At 49.4% G+C, this 19,991-nt stretch overlaps 1 protein-coding gene across 1 annotated transcript in view; it reads left to right on the top strand.

Annotated features, from left to right (window-relative positions):
* SETD2 (SET domain containing 2, histone lysine methyltransferase) overlaps positions 1–19,991 on the top strand; it is a 53,871-nt gene that overhangs the window by 27,848 nt on the left and 6,032 nt on the right. The window contains exons 9-18 of the mRNA XM_048950328.1: positions 947–1,073; positions 2,309–2,443; positions 2,928–3,056; positions 4,815–5,450; positions 12,002–12,050; positions 13,151–13,328; positions 16,060–16,735; positions 17,924–18,058; positions 18,605–18,744; positions 19,645–19,756. Coding sequence (XP_048806285.1) covers positions 947–1,073; positions 2,309–2,443; positions 2,928–3,056; positions 4,815–5,450; positions 12,002–12,050; positions 13,151–13,328; positions 16,060–16,735; positions 17,924–18,058; positions 18,605–18,744; positions 19,645–19,756 — 2,317 coding nt within the window. The remainder of the gene's footprint in view (positions 1–946; positions 1,074–2,308; positions 2,444–2,927; positions 3,057–4,814; positions 5,451–12,001; positions 12,051–13,150; positions 13,329–16,059; positions 16,736–17,923; positions 18,059–18,604; positions 18,745–19,644; positions 19,757–19,991) is intronic.

Raw genomic sequence — 19,991 nt, 5'->3', positions numbered from 1 at the left:
TGTCTCACTGGAGTTTCTAGATCTCGTCTCACATGTCTCCTTCCTCATCTTCTGCTTCATGTAAGACACTGCAGCTTCTCTGTTAGTTACTGCTGATACTGCACGGCCAACTTCCTGCAGTCAGTTCTGCATGTCACACAGAATGATAGAATCATTAAGGCTAGAAAGGATCAACTCTGATCACCAAGTCCAACCATCAGCCCATCCCCACTACTCCAATCAAAAGACATGCTCTCAAGCAGTTCTGGCATATCATAGAATCATCATAGAATCATTGAGTTGGAAGGGACTCATAAAGGCCATCTGGTCCAACTCCCCTGCAACAAACAGGGGGCACCCACAGCTCGATTAAGCTGCTCAGAGCCCTGTCCAGCCTGACCTTGAATGTCTCCAGGCATTGGGCATCCACCACTGTGCAATGTTGGTTGATTGCAAGGTGTGGTGTGAGGTTAATGGATCCAACTCTCCAGCCTTTTCCTTTCTGGATTTTACATCTTGACCTGGGGAGGGCCCTGAAGTGTACCAGGCTTTGGCTTTCTGTGGAAACAACAGGGAATCACAGCAGCTGGTTAAGAATTGATGGGTTTATTTCAATTTTTAGTGGGGGGAATGAAAGGCCTCGCCGTGCAGGAAGGCATGGAGCTGAGAACTGTGCGAAGAGCAGAGAACTGGGGAAGTAGCAGTCTGGGTCTGGGCAGCCTTGCTTTGCAAGACAGTGCAAACCATCTGTGGAGATGGGATGTGAATGTTTTCCATATTTCCTTCTAGCTGCTTAGCAGGAATTTGAAGAACAATGGAAAGAAAAGAGACAAAGAAGTGCCAGAAGTGTCAAGGCAATGTGGTTAATGGTCTTTCCTCACTGCAGTATCGGGATTAAGATACGACAACGGGCCGTGAGTGCAATGGATTCCTTATTTAACTGTGTGTTACTTCTGTCCCCAAACAGCAAAGAAGCTCAGAAATGTTTCTGTGGCTCAGCCAACTGCCGGGGCTACCTGGGAGGAGAGAACAGGGTCAGCATCCGGGCTGCAGGGGGGAAGATGAAGAAGGAACGCTCGCGTAAGAAGGATTCGGTGAGTGGGATTCACCTGGGTGTCTGGTTTTTTTGTTGTTGGTTTTGTCACTGAAACACAGCACTGTTGAGGACATTACCTGAAATTGGACAGCTAAAATGCTGCCATCCTCAAGCTGGGATGGTGAAATCTGAACCTCTAATTGCTTTGGCCTAGAGGCAAGTCAGTGCTGAGGAGCTTGTGTGAACAAGCACTGTGTTCTCTCTGAGTTAGTTCCAGTTGTGTCTGCAGCTGGATGTGAATGAAATAAGGGATTGAAATCCAGTCTTTTTAAAGCCTTTTTATAGCTCCTCATGCATATAAACCTCTTCAAGTGGTTACATGAGCCTATTCTCTGCCCTGAATGGCACTGATGGATTTATGAATGCAGGAAGCAGTCAGGGCGAGTTCTTAGAAGCACTTTGCACTCAGGAAGAAGTGATGTGCACTCCTTTGAGCTCCTACAAAACAGAATTTTTCTCTGCCTGAGGAAAGAAAGCACCATTCCTACCAGTAGCATTTGTTACCTGCTCCTTTGGGAGGTGCTGCCTTTGAGAATGCCAGCTTCATTTTCGCATGCTGAAATCCTGAGAGTCAGGAAGCCAAGAAATCAGAAGTCATTTGTGAGTGGTTTTAACATGCTTATTAGTGCCACTGAGCAGCGAGCTAAACAGGGAAGGTCGGTGTTTCAATGTCTGCATGGAGAGCAGTGCAAACACTGGTTGTGGTTATAAATGTGAATAGGATGTTTAAGGAATCATTGCAGTTAAACAGTTATGGTCATTTGGTGCACATCTGTTTTCCTATGTGAAAAGGTAAACGTCCAAGTAGAAGCATTTTGGGCACACACTTGGAAATTCCCCTGCAGAGCACTGTGCACATGGCACGGATGTATATCTACATCTCAAATGTGCTATTCATTAGGAGAAATGCTCGTTAGGGCTGGGGATGCCTTGGTGTTATGTGCGGGTACGGTTACAGGACAGACTGCCCTCTGTGCCTTCCATTTGGGGTGGTGTAAAGAGAGCTGATGGGAACACTGCACTTCTGTATGGTATTTCAGGTCTAAACAATGTTGAATGAAACCCGTAATATTCCAGATAAAAGATAAAACTGAGTCAAATTAAAGCCAGACTTCTGTCTTACAGTATGTGAGAATGAATCGGGAGGGACTTGTGCTGCCCTTCAGGGCCAAGGGAAGGAGCTCTTAGCATCATGTAGGATGGCCTGATCATGGCTTTCTGTCCTCCCCGTAGGTGGATGGGGAGCTGGAGGCACTGCTGGAGAACGGGGAGGGCCTCTCAGACAAGAACCAAGTTCTCAGCTTGTCCCGGCTGATGGTGCGCATCGAGACCCTGGAGCAGAAGCTGACCTGCCTCAAGCTCATCCAGGTGAGCAGCTCCAGGCCGGGGTGGGAGGGAATTGCTGGGTAAGCAGTGCCTTGTAGCCATCATTCGAAGAAGAAGGAGAAAGTAAGATGAAAAGGGTGTCTCAGTGGTGCCAGCACCCCCAGTGTGAGCCGAGCAGCTCTGCTTCATTGATAGATGGTGTGTAATGCTTGGCCTGGTTTTGTGATTCCTCTGAATCAGTGCAGGTCACCTGCAGCCCACCTACAGGGCAGCATGTTACCCTGTGAAGTTTTGTTCTGCAGCATGAGCCACTCATTAATAGTCATAAACTTCTGCTGCATGCATTATTGCCCCCAAAGCAGCAGCCACGTCCAGCTGAGCTGCATCAGACACGTGCCAGTCTTGGCTCTGTGTTTCATGTGGCAGTGAGTCTGACAGGCAGCACTGGCCACCTCAGGGTGTGGATAACAAATGTAGGTTTTGCTGGTGAGTTGCTGACCCTTCTGTGTCACTTTGGCCCACGCAGAACACGCATTCACAGTCCTGCCTGAAGTCCTTCCTGGAGTGCCACGGCTTGTCACTGCTGTGGATCTGGATGACAGAGCTGGGGGACAGCAGGGGAAGCACCGCCAACAACCTCAAGCTGCAACTGGAGGTCAGTGGTTCCCTTAATTCTGTCAGGTTGGCAGCTTTCATAATGATTTTGCTAATTGCTCACAGCACGTCCGTTTAAATATTATGTATTTGATAGTATTGCACGCCAAGTGTTGGTGCAAACAAACTGCAGGTATCCTCACAGCCACAGCGTGGAACTCCTGCTTTAAGGGATGTTCTGAATACATGGAAGGAATTTGCTTCTGTGGTTCTTCTTAGGTTTCTGAGTTAGTGACATGAGCCAGACTTAAACAGCAGTGGCAGCAATCTTTATTTATTCCATACTGAACTACAGAGGCAGTTTGAGGTATTGCTTTGATGGGCTGAAGTGGAACTTTAATACTTCTGTCTTCTGTGTGCACTTCAGCATCGCATGCAAAACACATCTGGAAGTTCCTTTCTTAAAGATGCATCTACAGAACTTTGCTGTGGATTTCGGAGAGCGTGCCCAGCCTTGAGGCCAAGGACAGAAAACAGAGCTCAGGGAGCCCATCCTATCAGTTTAACTCCTGCTTTGTGCCCCCCAGGTGGTGGCAACGCCTGGCAGCTCTTCTTCCTTAGCTCAGCATGGTTTTTCTCCTTCAGCATTCTGAATGAGTTGTGCCATCCTCCTGATCCCAAGAGGAATGATGTCTGACAGCCCCATACTGCTGAAGAGATGGCATTGAAGGCAAGCCACCTTTGGCAGCCGTATACTTCTCCTCTTCAGAAGTATCCAGCACACTGTTCAGATGAGGATTTGATTGCCCTATTGCATTAGAGTAGATTTAGGCACTCAGCATCATTGTTCTCAAAGCCAGAGCTGCTCCCCATGAGTGTTAAGAGGGCATCTGAGTCACTGTGTCATTGGTGGCTTGGTCTCCACTCTTCATGAATCTGATCACACCATGCTGACTATACAGGTTTAAGTTTTATGGCTTTAATATACTCTTAAAATCTGTGCAATTCTTAACAAGTGAGGCTGTGATAAAGGTCAGGTCACACTTGCATTTTTTTTTCTTTAGTTTTTATGTTGTTTTAAGAGAGTTTGTCTTTGGTCACCAGCTTCCCAAGGCCAGAAACCAACACAGTGCCCTAAGAGTATCTTCTGTCCTTTGCTCCTGGAGGACTGATTTTTAAGGAGGAGCAAGTCGAAAAGCTGGGCAACTTCAAGCACTGGAAAAAGCACGGCTGTGTCTTGCTTCAGAATCAAATCTTCAAATCCCTGTTTGTCAGGGATCTGACCTCTGCCTTTGAGAGAGAGGCTGCTGAAGTCACTATAGTATATATGTTCTAAAGTCTCTGAGATTTTCTTTAGTGCCCATCCAGCCACGTGGCAGCACATTTGACCAGCGACTGCTGAGCTGTGCTGGTTGTCCTGGGAATGGCTGTGGCCATCTGTAAGTCCTGAGCTCTTTGAACGTGGCGTATTGCAACTCTGTGCTCACTGCTTTCTGCTCCTGGTTTGCTTGCTCTCAAACAAAAAAGTGGAGAAAAAAGGGACGCTGCTGTCTCCAGCTCGTGACCAGGTTGGGTATCAGGGAGAACTTCTCTCTGAAGTCGCACAGGCTGCTGTGGCACTGATGGACGTGGTCAGTGGGCATGGTGAGCTGGGATGGGGTTGCACTTGGTGACCTTAGAGGTGTTTTCCAACTGTAATGATTCTGTTTTATGATCCTGCTCACATCAGTTATTTCTTGAGAAAGGGGAATTGTTCCAGGTGTGAGGGAGCTATGAATTCTGCAGCTCTTAACAGCTGTGACTCTGCCTTTGCAATTAGATTATGAAGACGCTGGAGCTGCTGCCCATACCCACCAAAAACATGCTGGAGGAGAGCAAGGTGCTTCCCATCATCCAACGCTGGGCTCAGACCAAGAGTGCCATCCCACAGCTCAGTGAGGGCGATGGATACTCGAGTGAGAACACGTCGCGCGCTCACACGCCGCTCAACACGCCAGAGCTGTCTGCCAAGCAGAGTGCTGAGGGAGACACGGATACCCCCAAGAAACTGGTGTTCCGGAGGCTCAAAATTATCAGTGAGAACAGCATGGACAGTGCCATCTCGGATACAACTAGTGAGCTGGAGGGGAAGGAAGGCAAAGAGGACCTGGACCAGCTGGAGGTTCCCCCGACGGAGGTGTCAGAGGAGCAGCAGCCACAGCAGGAGGTGAAAATGGCCACGGATCCACCGGTGGAGAGCAGCAAGCCTCAGGAGCTGGAGGCTGAGCCTGAAGCAGAGGTCAAGGAGAGCAATGGCACCAAGCTGGAGGAGCCCATCACGATGGAAACGCCATCTCAGGACGAAGAGGAAGGCGTTTCTGACGTCGAGAGCGAGAGGAGCCAAGAGCAAACAGACAAAATTGTGGATGTGAGCGACTTGGCCACCAGGCTGCTTGACAGCTGGAAAGACCTGAAGGTAAGAAGCACCCTGCTGCACCTGCATCTGCAGCACCTCTGCCCTTGCTGAACAACACGCAGCGCTGTTGTGGTTGAGTGCACGCAGGGCTGAGGTGCATTCTGTTGGTAAACTTTGACAACTGGGTTTGCCATTTGTACGTGATGAGCTTTTCCAGGTGCTTTCTGTGTATACCCTTTCATTGCAAGCTACCCTGTCTGTGATTCACAGTAGGCTTTTCTGTGCTGTGCACTGAAAGGAGCAGCTTAGTATGGCCACCACAAAGGCATCTTGACCACCTAGTTAGAATTTTTAGACTCTTTAGGGAGAGGGCAGCTCTGAGTTCTCAGCTAGTCAGAAAAAGTCTAGCAGTGCCACAAGCATTTTTGGTTGGCATGGCCCAGTATCCATCACTGTTGATACAAACTGACCATCCATCAGCTCTCGAGTTATCAGAAGATGGTCAGTGTTTCCTGTTCTGCAAACATCTGTTTTACATCTGCAATATAGAAAGCCCCCAGAAACCATTGGTTGGCAATTTCCATTCTCTTGGTGGCAGCTTAAAGCTGGGTTCTCCTCTAGATGTTTGTAGTTGGTGTTTAGGTCAGGTGAATACTTACATTTTTGGATGTTAATCTGAGCCTTTGAAGGTGGCTGCTCGCCGTTTTGCTTCCACTGAGCTCTTCTTAGAGCAGATAACTCAAGAGAAGGGTTTGAGGGCTACTGGTTGCCTTCTCCAGGACTGAGCAACTGTCCCTGAGCACTGTAGATGGCCTTCTTGGCCACTCCATCTTTAGCCAACAGCTATCTTGCATGAGGTTGAGGACACAGATCTGTAACATGCCACTCAGTGCTTGAGGCATTTTCTGGGGCTTTCATTAGGTCTTCGAGAGCTTTCATCCATCAACTGTTTCTATAGGATTGTATTTCATGGGAAAACAAAGAGGGTGGGAGCTTTAATTTGTAAGTATTAAAGCAGCATTTGCTGAGGATCCTGCAAAGCCAAGGCAGTTCCTGCCGCGAGGCTCTGAGTGCTGTCCTCACCAACGTCACCAAAGTCAGATGAGAAAAAAGGGACCCTTGCAGTTTCCCAGTGCTGCTGCCCTGCAGCCAGACCAAACGAGGATGTCTTGGTGGAGCTCTTCTGCACTTCTCCTAATCAAGCATCTGCCCAGTTTTAATTAGTAATCTTTAAGCACGCTTACATTTTACAGTGCATCAGTTGGGTCAAGAGTTCTTTGCCTATTGAAATGGATAATGCAAAATGATTTAGGTTGATAAAAATGATTGGTGCCCATAATGCAGTGCCATAATGTGCAGGTGGAAGAGACTGCAGTGAGCTTTGGGTCCTTGAACCTTCACTCATGTTGTTTAGCTGTCATAGGTGCATTCATTAACATCTGTAAAACATACCTTGAGTTTTACTTAAGATCAATCTTACCTTAATCTCTGAATTTTTCGGAACAATCTCATGCTGTTCAAGTTCTGAAGAATTGTTTGAGCACTGGCACAGGCTGCCCAAGGAGGCTGTGGATGCCCCATCCCTGCAGGCATTCAAGGCCAGGCTGGATGTGGCTCTGGGCAGCCTGGGCTGCTGGTTGGCGACCTGCACACAGCAGGGGGTTGGAACTGGATGAGCATTGGGCTCCTTTTCAACCCAGGCCATTCTGATTCTGTGATTCATAATCATTCCTCTAACTGGGGGAAGAAGTAAGCCTTTACCATATAGAATGTGAGCTAAAGTGTGTATCTGCAGAGAAGTTATGCTGTGCTTCATGTTCCTTCCCCTCTCCTCTACACGAAGTCGATCTGTGGCATATTGCTCCCTAGGTTTTAACCTGCAGACTCCTTGTGTGTGCCTCATGGGTTATTTAAGTGACACTGTCAGGTTAAATTTGGGGTTACATTGAAACAGAGCCCTTTCTTGTTCACCACTAGCACTTTGGGTTGTTGAAACTGAGAGCTAAGCTAGTTGCTGTGCTGGAGATGCACCTGCTCTGGACCACCCATACAATCCTTTAATTGCAGCCAGAGGTTTTTACATGCTGCAGCGTTTAAACTTCAAGCAGCAGACGAGCAATGCTCAAAAGTGCTCAGAAAAAAAGTGGGAAGTTGCATAAAATGAGGAACTTCCCTTGAATATTGCTCTGCCATGCTAACACCATGTGCTGCATCCCAGCCTGAGTTATCTCTGGAGCCAGGAGGAGCTCAAGGTTGGGCACAGTGGGGGCCCTCAGCCGTCAGTTTGGGATGTGGACTCGCATCCCCTCTGTGTCTGTTGCAAGGGATTGATAATCGTGAGGATGCCACCAACCCACTGCAGCGTGTGCTCGGGGTGAGGGTGTTTGTGGTGTAGCCAGTCAAGCAGCATTATACCAAAAAAAGTCATTTTTCTCCTGCAAACCATATCCCCATCGTGGCACTCTGAGTTAACTGCTTCTGTCCGCCTTCCACCTGTAGGGACGCTGCCCAATGCTAACGGTGGTGCAGCCCTAAATGACCAAAGGAAGCTGGCTGGGGTGGTTGGGAGGGGGGTCTGAAACCTCGGGACTTAAGCTTTGTCCTCTCCAGTGGTGCTGATGACCCCCTTTGTAATTTCACCCATTTCCATCCAGCTTCTCAGGGCAGCGAGGAGCTTGTTAACATCACCAGCTGACCATGTGTCACCTTTTCTCAACTCCATTTTCAACTCCGTGCTGAAGAAGGGAGAGAACGTAGCGTGCGTGCTGTGAAGAAACGGGAAGATGGTTGGGAAGCTGGATGGTGCATGAGCAATTTAATAGGTGAAAAGAGGACAGAGGTGGTTAACTCAGTGATGCCGACGTTATTTTGGTGCGTCCATTGCCGGCAATGGACGTCGCTCCGAGAAAATCCCCACCCCTGGCACGAAAGGATTAAGTGAGCTATCTTTTTCTATACCTCTATACACAGGCCAGCTGCCTTGGCTCTCAGGGCTGCTCCTTGCCCCACAAGGAGCAATGCCACCGCTGTACATCCACCACATCACACACCCACCACGTCCCACGGGGGAAGTTTTCAGCCTGGGCTGCGTGCCCTGCTCTCCAAACGTGTGGTGAGTGCTTTACCCAGGCTGAAATCAGACCCTGCTGCACCCCAAGGATTGTGCTGTGGTCCTGTGCAGGTAAGGCCTCAAGGACAGCAGTCAGACTCACAGCAGAGCAACACGTGCTGCGATGGTGGAGGGCTCTGGTGCTCTCCCCTCTTGGCATCTCAAAACATCTTCCAGCATCACCCTCACCTTCTCAGTAAGGTTGGCACCACAAAGGGGTTGTGCACACCTCTGGTGGCTGAGATCTAAGCTGTTAAGAACCTGTCGTGAAGCTTTTCTCCTTTTGAGGGTTTAAATCTCAGTAGGGGCAGAAGGCACGTTTGGTGTTAAGTGTGCTGATAGTTTGAGGGCTGTCTGCTTATTGGGTTCCATCACCACTTACCCAAAGCTGATCTGCAGATCCAACAGCTCCATGTCCCTCTCCTTAGACATCCAGTGATGGTCTGCTGTCTGCACATCTAAAATCTGTCCTTTAAGAGAACCAGAGCTGGAGAGGAGTCGTAGAATCATAGAGTGGTTTGGGTTGGAAGGGACCTTACAGCCCACCCAACCCAGCCCAGGTGCTCACAGCCCCATCCATGACCTTGGGCGCTGGGGAGGTGGGGCATCAGGGCTTCTCAGGGCAGCCTGTTCCAAACAGTCATAGCTTTGAGGCTCTGCAAACCTTCTCTTTAGTAGTTGGAGAAGATTTGTTTTTTAAGAATAACTTGCTGAGAGATCCAAATGACTTGAATTTTATGGGTTTTAGTGGAATGCTTTTGGCTTCAGGAGTACTTAGCAGTTCAGGGCTAAGGTGATAGCCCCACTGTTTGGCTTTGGCAAGGTGGACTTTCTCTTTTACAGTCAAAACACCCTTTCTGTGAGCATAATTATTAGCCTGATGGGAATAGCAGAGCTTGTGTGGCCTCTTCTCCCAGTCACACACCACACAGCCATCCTGGAGTGACTGGCTACCATCCTGGCACATGCATCACGTGCCTTAATGAGAATGTTTGTTATTTGTTATAACTTCCAGCAGTTTGTGGAAACAATAGGCATTGGTGAGCAGCCAGGTTGTTGCTTGAACTGAGGTTTTTTTGATCTTTACATAGGGAAGGCTTTGGGGTTGGTCCTTATTACCTTGGCACCATCCTATAGCTTCCTGCTTGTGTGCAGGGCTGGAGGTCATAGAATCAGGATGATTTGGGTTAGAAGGGATCTTAATGATAACCCAGTTCCAGGTCCCTGCTGTGGGCTGGCTGCCCCCACAGGGCTGCTCAGGGCTTCATCCAACCTGGCACTGCACACTTCCAGGGATGGAATGGGCACCCACAGCACTCTGGGCATGCTCTTGGGATGAGCCTCTCTGCCCTGTAGCAGTTGGATTTCTCCAGCTCAGCTCCATCGAGCAGAAATAATTGAGAGCTAATGGAGAAGCTGAGTTAAGCCCATTCTTCCCTTCCATGTGCCATTGTGTCCTTTGAGACTAGAGAATTCTCTCTTGGCTCAAGAATGGTGTGTGTGCACCCAACAGGGATTTTTTCCTTCCTTATGCTTGTAACACCCACATCACTTCACTTTCTGCATCTCGTTTTGTGTGTAATTCATTAAAAATGGTTCTCAAAGGTGCAGAGCCCCCTGGGCTGTGCTAGCAGTGCTCCCATTGATTAATGCAGCAGCGAGCAGCTTCCGCTTCCCACAATAAACCAGGCTCTTCAGAGCGTCTGTTTGGCCACCATCTGCTCTTCATAGCACGGTGCTGACACATCCCTCTGCCTGCTGCTCTTCCCAAGGCTCTGCTGCATCTGCTCTTCCCCATCCTGATCCTGGCACTCTGCATCCGCCGTCCAGAAATAAACAACTGGCTGCCATGCAGCAGTTCATAATTAGCTCGGATCGTTTTTCTTTCCAGTAGTTTCATGTTGCATGTTCTGCTGTTTAATAGGAGAATTCTCTTTTGGAGCTGGGAAGACTGTTTTAGCCAATGTCTCTTCTCTTCTTGCATGCTGCTTTATGCTTGAGCAGTCTGGGTTGGCTCACTGGTTCCAGTTCAGTGTGGTGCTGCTACTTGGGAGCCAGCAGCTTCAGTTTCGTTGCATGCTGCTCTCTGAAGATGAGCTTTCAGGGACTGGTGGTGCAGGAGGGAAGAAAATAAGAGGGAAAAATGCAGCACTTCGGATGCTTTGGGGGCTGTGGAAGCTCCTAGCACAAGCAAGAGAGAAAATAGAGTCATAGAATCATTAAGGTTGGAAAAGACCACCAAGATCATCTGGGCCAGCCATCAACCCATCACTGCCATGCCTACTCAAGGGGTCATTGAGGTTGGGAAAGACCTCCAAAATCATCAATTCCAACCATCAGCCCATCACCAATGACTGGGGCTGAACAGGCACAGGGTTGTGCCTTCCTTTCAAAACCAAAATAGGCATGAGACCCTATTTAAAGGAATCATCTCTGCTTCTATCACATTCTACAACCTACAGCAGCACCTTTCAGGTGATTGTGCCCTGTGGCCAGACCACAACGGGCTTTCTTACCTTTCCTTTCTTTCACCAAAGGAAAGTTGAGCTTTTTCAGCCCATGGGGCACACAGTTAGGTTAAAACAGTACAGGTGGAACCTAAACCTGGGCTCTCATTAACTGATGTAGCTAATGCAACATGCTGCAGCTGGGTGACCCCATGGAGTTGTCATGTCATTTCCAGCCAGCTTGAATCAAATCAAGGTTGCTGGTTAATATTTTGAAAGAAAATGGTTTGTTTTGCTCTGAGATTTTCTCTGAGCCTTTAGAAAAGCAGGCTGGAAACTGGCACGGGTTTGCCAGCCTCACACCTGACCTTGGTGTTATTTCATCCCTGTATTTCTTCAAAACTAAAGATTATGTAGGGTTGGGAATTGCACAGGCAACATCCATGCCCTGAATTAAAGGAGATTTTGCTGCTGCACTGAAGGCACTGTGGTGCTTTTTCCCCCTGAGGCATCACGGTGCTGCTGCTGCCTGTGCTGTTGGGTTAGGTACAGAGGACTAATGCTGCTCATGGAAAAAGTGGCTTTGCTCAGGTTTGGGCTTCGCTGTTGAGCACTAAATGACATTTAGCAAACAAAGCATTGCTGCCATGGAGCAGGAGTCAGGAACCCAGGGCTGCTGGGCTGTTGGGAAGGCACCGAGCCATTAGAAGTGATGTCACACCTTTTAGTGGTGTAGCACCTCTAAAATGGGGCTTAGCAAAGCAACACTCAGCCAAAATCCAAGTGTGTACAGAGTGGGATGTCCTTGATCAACAGCTGTCCTGTTTGGCACGAAAGCCTCATAGACTCCACAGACACAGATTGGTGATGAAGGACAATATATAGAAAGCACCACAGTGACTTGCTTAAAACTTTGCTTCCAAATACCATTTCTTGGTGTTTGGTTTAAAATTGTGATTGAATTGCTAGAATGATGAGTTCTGATTCTTGCAGCCCTGCAGACTCAGGGATGTTCTTGCTGAAAACCTGACTCTGTCCTCTGGCTTGTTTTACAGGAGGTGTACCGAATCCCAAAGAAGAGTCAAGCAGAGAAGGAGAGCAGTGGTATGTGTTCACATTTTTCCATGTATTCCTAAAAAACAGATTGATTTTCCCAGTGTGTGATGTCAGGAGAGGTTCCCAATTGGTAGCTGAGCTGCTGATGCCATGTCGCAGCCCTAAATCCGATCCAGTCTGCTCCCTAAATCCCTAAAACATCTGATGCATGAGCAGCTGCTAGCAAGGGAGGTGAGATTTGATTGCAGAGAGGAGCTCTGAGGTGGCGGCTTCTCCCTGTGCTTTTTGCTATGGTCTCATGTGGTCTCATGGCTGATGGAAGGACAAGCATCACCCATGGAGCTGCACCCAGAACAGATTGTATCACAGCCAAACCCTGGGAAGGCACCAAGTGATCCCAGGGCAGTCGTGAGCTGTTGGCCCCACACCTGGTGACCCACATGCAGGATGCACAGACAGGGGTCTTGTCCTGCTGTTCTCTTAAGCTTGGGGCTTCCCTTGGAGCACATCTCTGCACTGAAGTGTTAACATGCCCAGGAGCCATCATTAGAATCAGGAGGAAGTAATGAGGTTGTTAATGCATTTGCTGTGGGAAGAAGAGCCCTTTGGAACCTGGAGTTGAAAACTAAAGTTATCTCTGAGGCTGGAAGCAAGAATGCAAGAGAGCATTTGGGGTTTTTCATCATCCTGAAAGCTGCTTCTTGAGGCCTGAGCCCTCCAGCTCCATGTCTTTCAGTACAGACTCTGTGTCAATGATAGTAAGCATGGGGAAATTCTTGCTTTACAGTCAGGTTTCAGAATGTCAGAGCACTTCAGGAGATCTGTGCTGAGATCTGGAGCCTTTTCCACTCTCAGATAGGTTTCCTGCTGAAAGAATGGGAGGAGGGGAAACGAATGAAATGAGTGATGCATTTTCATCCATTAGGTAACAGCTCAGAAGTTGAAGTAGTGTCTAAAAATAGAAGTGAAAATAGAAGCTTTATTTTAACCTCACTTGCAGTCCTGAGGCTGATTCTGGACAACCTGTAATTAGTTTGAATGGGCGCTCTGTTGGCCAACACAGAGGAACCACTGAAACTCCAAGAGGGAGCTGGGAATATACTCTGCATTATAAAAACTCTCTCTTTTTACCCATTTTTTCCCAACAGCTGACCGAGGCAGAGAGGCAGCTGGCCTCAGGGATCAGACTCCCACACCGAAGAACCCCGTCCTGAGCCGCACAGACCCCGAGTGGCAGAGCCTGAGCAAGGAGAAGAAGAGGAGGCGAGACTCGCTGTCCCCTCCAGCATCAGCCTATGAGCGGGGCACCAAGAGGCCTGAGGACAGGCAAGTTGGGCCCTGCCAAGGGTCAAAACAGGGGGAAATTGGCCCGGGTGGCCTCTGCAAACACGCAGGGTTGGGGAAGAGAGCGTTTTGGCTGAATTCTGAGCAGTGAGTTGTGTTACCTGGGAGTTGTGCTGCTCCTGGGTCTTTGTGGTACTTCTTGTGGCTTCTCGTGCTGCAGTGAGCAAAGGTGTAAAGGGGTCTTCAGTGTCGTAGAATCATTAAGGTTGGAGAAGAGCTCTGAGGTGATGAAGTCCAACCGTTGAGCCATCACTGGCATGCAGAGAACCACAGAGGTTGGAAAAGATCTCCAATCAAGTCCAACCATCAGCCCATCATGCCCACTAAACCCTAAGCCTCTGCCCTTCTCCCCTGCCAGTCCACTTGGGTCTGAAATTCAACTTGCAGCAAGCCCAAGCCAAACAGGATTTCTAACACAAACCAATCTCCTTGGGCAGAACAGACGACCCCCAGTGGCACTTCTGCTGTTGCCATTTTCATTGTTTCTCTCCTGTGTTCTCTTTACTCCTTGTTCATGAAGAGAAAGGATATATTACATGTCTCGTGTTTCAGGGAGACTTCAAATCGTATTAAAGGCAGTACCAAGGAATCTCCTTTACAGAAGTCAGCTTTCCATTGTCCCTCTTAAATAGGATCTAAGGCTACATAGCAATTAGGGAACAATTGCTGGTGAGTCAGCCATGCCAGCATCCTTTTTTCCCTCCTAGTGGGAAAGTTTGAGATGTCTGCATTAAAAACAAGCCAGAAATCTACAATACTGTAATTACCCATTTGGAGGATGTAAACATCACAGAGGGCTGGGGGCAGAAGGAGAGAGCTGAGTAAGTGCATTGTTTGTGGAGACAGGAGAAAGGATGGAGGGAATCATAGAATATCCTGGGTTGAAAAGGACCACAATGCTCATCCAGTTCCAACCCCCTGCTGTGTGCAGGTCACCAACCAGCAGCCCAGGCTGCCCAGAGCCACATCCAGCCTGGCCTTGAATGCCTGCAGGGATGGGGCATCCACAGCCTCCTTGGGCAACCTGTTCCAGTGCCTCACCACCCTCTGGGTGAAAGTGGTGTGTTCAGGTGAAGGAAAATAGGCTGGAGGGATGCAAACAAGCAGCGTTTCACCAAGCAAGGTAGGAAGATGTGAGCAGAAGCTTTGGGAAGCTCCAACCCATGCCTGGAGTTCCCAGCAGTCCCAGGAGTGCTGCCTTTTCCCTAAGCTTGCCTCAGTTCTCTCTTAGGTACATTTGTGAAGAAGGCTTACAGCAGAACCACAGTGATGGGAGTCTGAGTGCAGGAGGAAGGGATGGAGAAGGAGTATGAAGGATTGGAGGAAACAGAAAACAGGATAGAAGAAGAAGGATTGCATGAACACAGAACGCTGCGACTCCCTCTGTGCTTAATGCTCAGTTTTCCTCTGTCTGTCCTTCCTCGCCAGCTGCCTCCCATGTAAACTCCTGAGGCAGTGCCAGGAAAGACTTTAATTACTTAAATTGAGCTCTTCATGTCAATAAGGTTCACATTAACAGATGCTTGCAGCTACTCTGGGAATGTGAGGAAACTTCTTAAGTGTTGGTAGCAATGTGCTTTTGATATGTAAATTGAACACATGAACTCCAAGTTAGTATATTAAGAATATATGGGATGCTTTGTAGAATCCCACTTCTCTTAGGGCTGCAAAACATTTCTGCTTGTAATCCCTGTTTTACCACACTCGTAACTTCTCAAAATATCCACCTTTGATCTGAAGTTTTCCATGGTTGAGGTCTGATCAAAGTCCTTAGGCTTCTTTTTTTTTTTGTAATATTTTAAGTCCTTGGAAAAATCCCTCCAGCTGCTCTGCATCTCAGGGTGAAAATTCTCACTCTTTAAAAAAAAAAAATCCATCCACACTTTATTATATTTTTTTCAAGCTAAAACTGTGGTCTAGTAAATAGCAAAGCTCTCAACTGCAGTGTGTTGCTTGCAATTCCATTGTTCTTAGTAATGTCTGCACATCTGTCTGGAGCACAGGAAGGGCACATGGCTCTGTGTGCTTGGGGCTCTGCCTGCAGTGGGGGGGATGCGGGGGCTCGGCATGGCACAGCTCAGAGGGTGATGTCCACCTGGAAGCTGAATGAATTGAGGCAAGGAGATGAAGCTGTGGGATGTTTGGAGTGCCTTGCTCCTGCTTTTTGGAACCTGGAGTGGAGAATTGAGCGCAGGCTGAAGCAGTGGTAACCAGCCTGTCTGAGGGCTCCTTGCTGCTTTTGCCCACGCATCTCTGGGTTCTGATAATCCTAGGACTGCTCAGGGCAGTGGTGGGTGCTCCATCCTTGGTGCTCCCTACAGCCAGGCTGGATGGGGCCCTGGGCAGCCTGAGCTGGAGGGGACAACCAGCCCATGGCAAGGGTTGGGACTGCAGGGGGGAGGAGCTTTAGGTTGGATATTAGGAGGAGGTTTTTCACCCAGAGGGTGGTGAGGCACTGGCACAGGTTGCCCAAGGAGGCTGTGGATGCCCCATCCCTGCAGGCATTCAAGGCCAGGCTGGATGTGGCTCTGGGCAGCCTGGTCTGCTGGTTGGTGACCTGCACACAGCAGGGGGTTGGAACCAGATGATCACTGTGGTCCTTTTCAACCCAGGCCATTGCATGATTCTATGATTCCATGATTCTGTGATCTTTAAGGTCCCTTCCAACCCAGCTGTTCTCTGATTCTGAGCTTCCCTCTTCTCTCTGTTGCAGGTATGACACGCCAGCATCCTCAAAGAAGAAAGTCCGCCTCAAGGACCGCAACAAGCTGTCGACAGAGGAGCGCAGGAAGCTCTTTGAGCAGGAGGTGGCCCAACGAGAGGCCCAAAAGCAGCAACAACAACTGCAGAACTTGGGCATAACTTCCCCCCTTCCCTACGACTCCATGGGCTATGGCACACCGCACCACAGCTTCATCGGCTACCCGCCTGGCTACCCCATGCAGGCCTACGTGGACCCCAGCAACCCCAATGCGGGCAAGGTGCTGCTGCCCACCCCAAGCATGGACTCTATGTGCTCCCCAGCAGCATACGAGCACCCTCAGCCCATGGTGGGGCACACAGTCGAACCCACCCTGCCCACTCCCCAGCCGGTCCCAGTAGTCCAACATGTAGCAACGCCGATGGAGGTGACGACTCCTCAGTATGTAGCACAAAACGACACCGTGGTCCATCAGGAACCCAACGTGGCCGTCCTGCCCGTGCCCACCACAGGACCAGTGCAGGGGCAGAGCTATGGGGTGTGGGATTCCAGCCAGCAGACTGTGGCCGTGCAGCAGCAGTACTCGCCAGCCCAGTCCCAGCCTGCCATATATTACCAAGGCCAGACCTGTCAGACTGTTTATGGGGTGACGTCCCCCTACTCGCAGACGACCCCGCCGATTGTGCAGGTAACCCATGGGGGAAGGGTGACCTTTTCAGGCACAGTGTGGCACAGAGCACCCACAGAAGGAAGGGAGCCAGCCTGCAGCTGGAATGCTGTGCGTGCCCACGATGTGCCAGGGTCCTGATGTGCTGTAGTGTTGGGCAGCATTGCTGAGATAACTCCATCCGAGAGTCTGTATCAAGCACAGGTTTGCTTTGTGGCTACTGCTGCTTGATTGGGATGTGATCTCCCATAAATCCTCCAGGATGTGAGGATTCCTTCCCCCTGATGGATGCATCACTCCCATCAGTCCCCATCAGTTTTTTCTTTTAGGGTGTACCTAAGTTTCATTTCAGATTATCCAGTGATGATGTTCCTGCACATCTTGCTAGCTTCTTTCCAGTGAGGGGCATCACAGATTGCTTTAAAAAGAGCAAAAGTGAAACTTTGCCATTCTTTTGGTCTGGAATTCTTCCTGGTTGATGGCTTTGAGCACTGAAGCTCAGTGTCACCCAAACTCACTTTCCTACCTCTCATGGAGGAGACACCTTCTGAATCTCAGTGCCTGGAAAGGAAAATGTCCATGTCTTCCAGCACTTTGGGGTTCTCTCTTTTACCTTTTCTGTATTTTGCCACCTTAGGGGATTTTTGAATTTTGGCTGAGTGCAGACCCAGAAGTGCTGCAGTGAGGCTGAGTGGAGTGCTGAAATCTTTTTGTTCTGAGTTTCTCTTGGCCTCCCAGTGATTTCACAGAGAACCTCACTTCGATCAGAATTACTCTGCTTTGTCTGTGGACCGTCATTGCACATTGGGAGTGAGGTGAAGCAGTAAAGGTGGGGGTTTACCTAAAGGAAGATGCAGGACTGCCAGCTGCTTCATGTTCTGTCCTAACTCCAGCCTGGGGATCCCTGTGGGCAGACCTCATGGTCTGTTGTGGTGGGATACAGGCTGTGTCCCGGTGGCAAGCACTGATGCAGTCCTGCTTTACAAGCTCTGAGATATCCACTCTCATTTGATGTGTTAGAAGATTTCTCCATCGTACACACACTGGGAAATAGTCTTTTGTGCTCAGCATTGCACTTTCTTCCACTGTTGATGGAGCAATTGTGCTGTGCAAGTGATTTCCTTTGAAAGCTGTAGGTTGGATGTTCTGTAGCCCCTTTGGCTACCCCAGGGGAGGACGCTGACCCCAACCCCTTGTTCTCCATTGCAGAGCTACGCCCAGCCAGGCCTGCAGTACATCCAGGGGCAGCAGATCTACACAGCCCACCCGCAGGGAGTGATCGTCCAGCCCCCTCCTGCCGTCACCACCATCGTGGCAGCTGGGCAGCCACAGCCCATCCAGCAGGTATGGCTCACTCTGGGGTTGGGAATGGATGGCACTGTTTGAGCTGCTCACCTCTGCATGGACTGAGGCATGGGCAGCTAGCAGAAGGACTGGGGAACTGTCCTGCCCAAAGCCCCATCCCTGGAGGTGCTCAAGGCTGGGTTGGATGGACCTTGGACAGCCTGATCTGGTGGGTGGCAACCTGCCCACAGCAGGGTTGGGGCTGGATGGGCTTTGAGATCTCTTCCAACTCAAGCCACGTTGTGATCCTGTGGTTCTGTGACCTTTAAGGACCCTTCCAACCCAAGCTGTTCTTTGGTTCTGTGATCTTTCATAGAACCTTCAACCCAACCACCTGCTATCTAAGAACCCTTCTGACAGAGTGGTCAGAATGTGAACAAATAGCTACCATTGGATAGAAATGGGTGCAATGATCTACTGTCACTTCCTGGGTCAATGCTGATGTCCTTTTTGAGTTTTACCTTCGACAGAGGCTTTGTTGCAGGGAGACAGAGCTGTCAGACTGCTCAGCTCTGCCCTCTGACATTGTTGCCTGTGTGTTTTCAGCCAGAGCTTGTGGTGACCAACAACCTCCTGGACCTGCCTCCTCCATCCCCTCCCAAACCCAAAACCATTGTCCTGCCTCCCAACTGGAAAACAGCCAGAGACCCCGAGGGGAAAATCTACTACTACCACGTGGTAACGAGGTAAGTGATAATGAGGTAAGCATTGGGTGGGTGGGGAACAGATGGGTGCACAGGCCAGGTGGGGTGCTGCTCTGCTTGAGTCTTTCTGTGACATGGGGACACGTTGAGCTTCATCACAGTATCATTAAGGTTGGAAAAGAGCACTAAGATCATCGAGTCCAACCTTACCTGTCAGTGAGGAGTGCCTCCTTCATCATCCTTCTGCAATTACACCAGAAATTGCTGATTGAGTGAATCTGGAACTTTTTTAGAGGAACACATGCTGGGAGATTTCCATAAATCAAGTGCTGTGCTGAAGCACACAGAGCTGCTTGGAACAGGCACGATCCCATGGCTTTTCCTTGAAAGCAAAAAGATTTCTAGATGCAGGTCAGCAAACCTGAGAGGCTCAGAGCGCTGAGCTCATGTCCCACCTTACAGAGCTCACAGCTGGGAAATAATTGCTGTGGGAGGTCACCTCTGTACCTAAAGATGCTGCTGCAGGGCTGGGCTCTTCCCATCCCTTTTGTTCAGTCTGCTTTTCAGGTGGCCTGAGAGTCAGAGCAAGCTGTGATGCTCTCCTGATGGCACAGATGAGCTGAGTGTCATCTGTGTGTTGAGCCTTGCAGGTTCTTTATTGGGGCTTTTCTCAAGACTTCTGCTCTGCATCCTTTCTGCTGTGAGATACTTTTGGGTTTTGTTGCCTTTTATCTTGCAGAAACAGGCATTAAACCCATCCCTTAGTTCTGATGGGATGTCTCCTGCCTTTTCTCACCACAGCCATGGACATTCTGTGTTTCATGTCCATGGCCAGCTGCCCTTGGTCCCATGGCAAGCATTACCAGTGGCAGAAAATGGTACAAGCTCTCTTTTTTCAAATGGCTCCTTTTCTGAGGGTGATGTGCTCTGTTTGTTCTCCAGGCAAACCCAGTGGGACCCTCCGACGTGGGACAGCCCAGGGGATGATGCCAGCCTGGAACACGAAGCTGAGATGGACCTGGGGACCCCAACGTATGATGAAAACCCAATGAAGGTAAGCATGGAGTCAGAGAGGGAAGCTCACTGCCAACATCTTGGTGGCCCACACGGATGATCCTGGGCTTGCCAGCTTGCCAAAGCAGCCTGTGTGCATGCTGCAGAGTGGTGGTTGTGGGATGGGGTTGTGGGACAGCAGTGACCCAAGATGAGCCATAACAGCTGTGCTGGCCATAGGCTTTATGGGCTTTAAAATGGTGCTGTAGGATCAAGGAAGTTCTGTTGTTTTCTCA

This window comes from Lagopus muta, chromosome 7 (assembly GCF_023343835.1).
Source record: "Lagopus muta isolate bLagMut1 chromosome 7, bLagMut1 primary, whole genome shotgun sequence".
NCBI classification, from domain to species: domain Eukaryota; kingdom Metazoa; phylum Chordata; class Aves; order Galliformes; family Phasianidae; genus Lagopus; species Lagopus muta.
The sequence above is the reverse complement of the archived record's forward strand: the minus strand, read 5'-3'. Positions and strand labels throughout refer to the sequence as shown.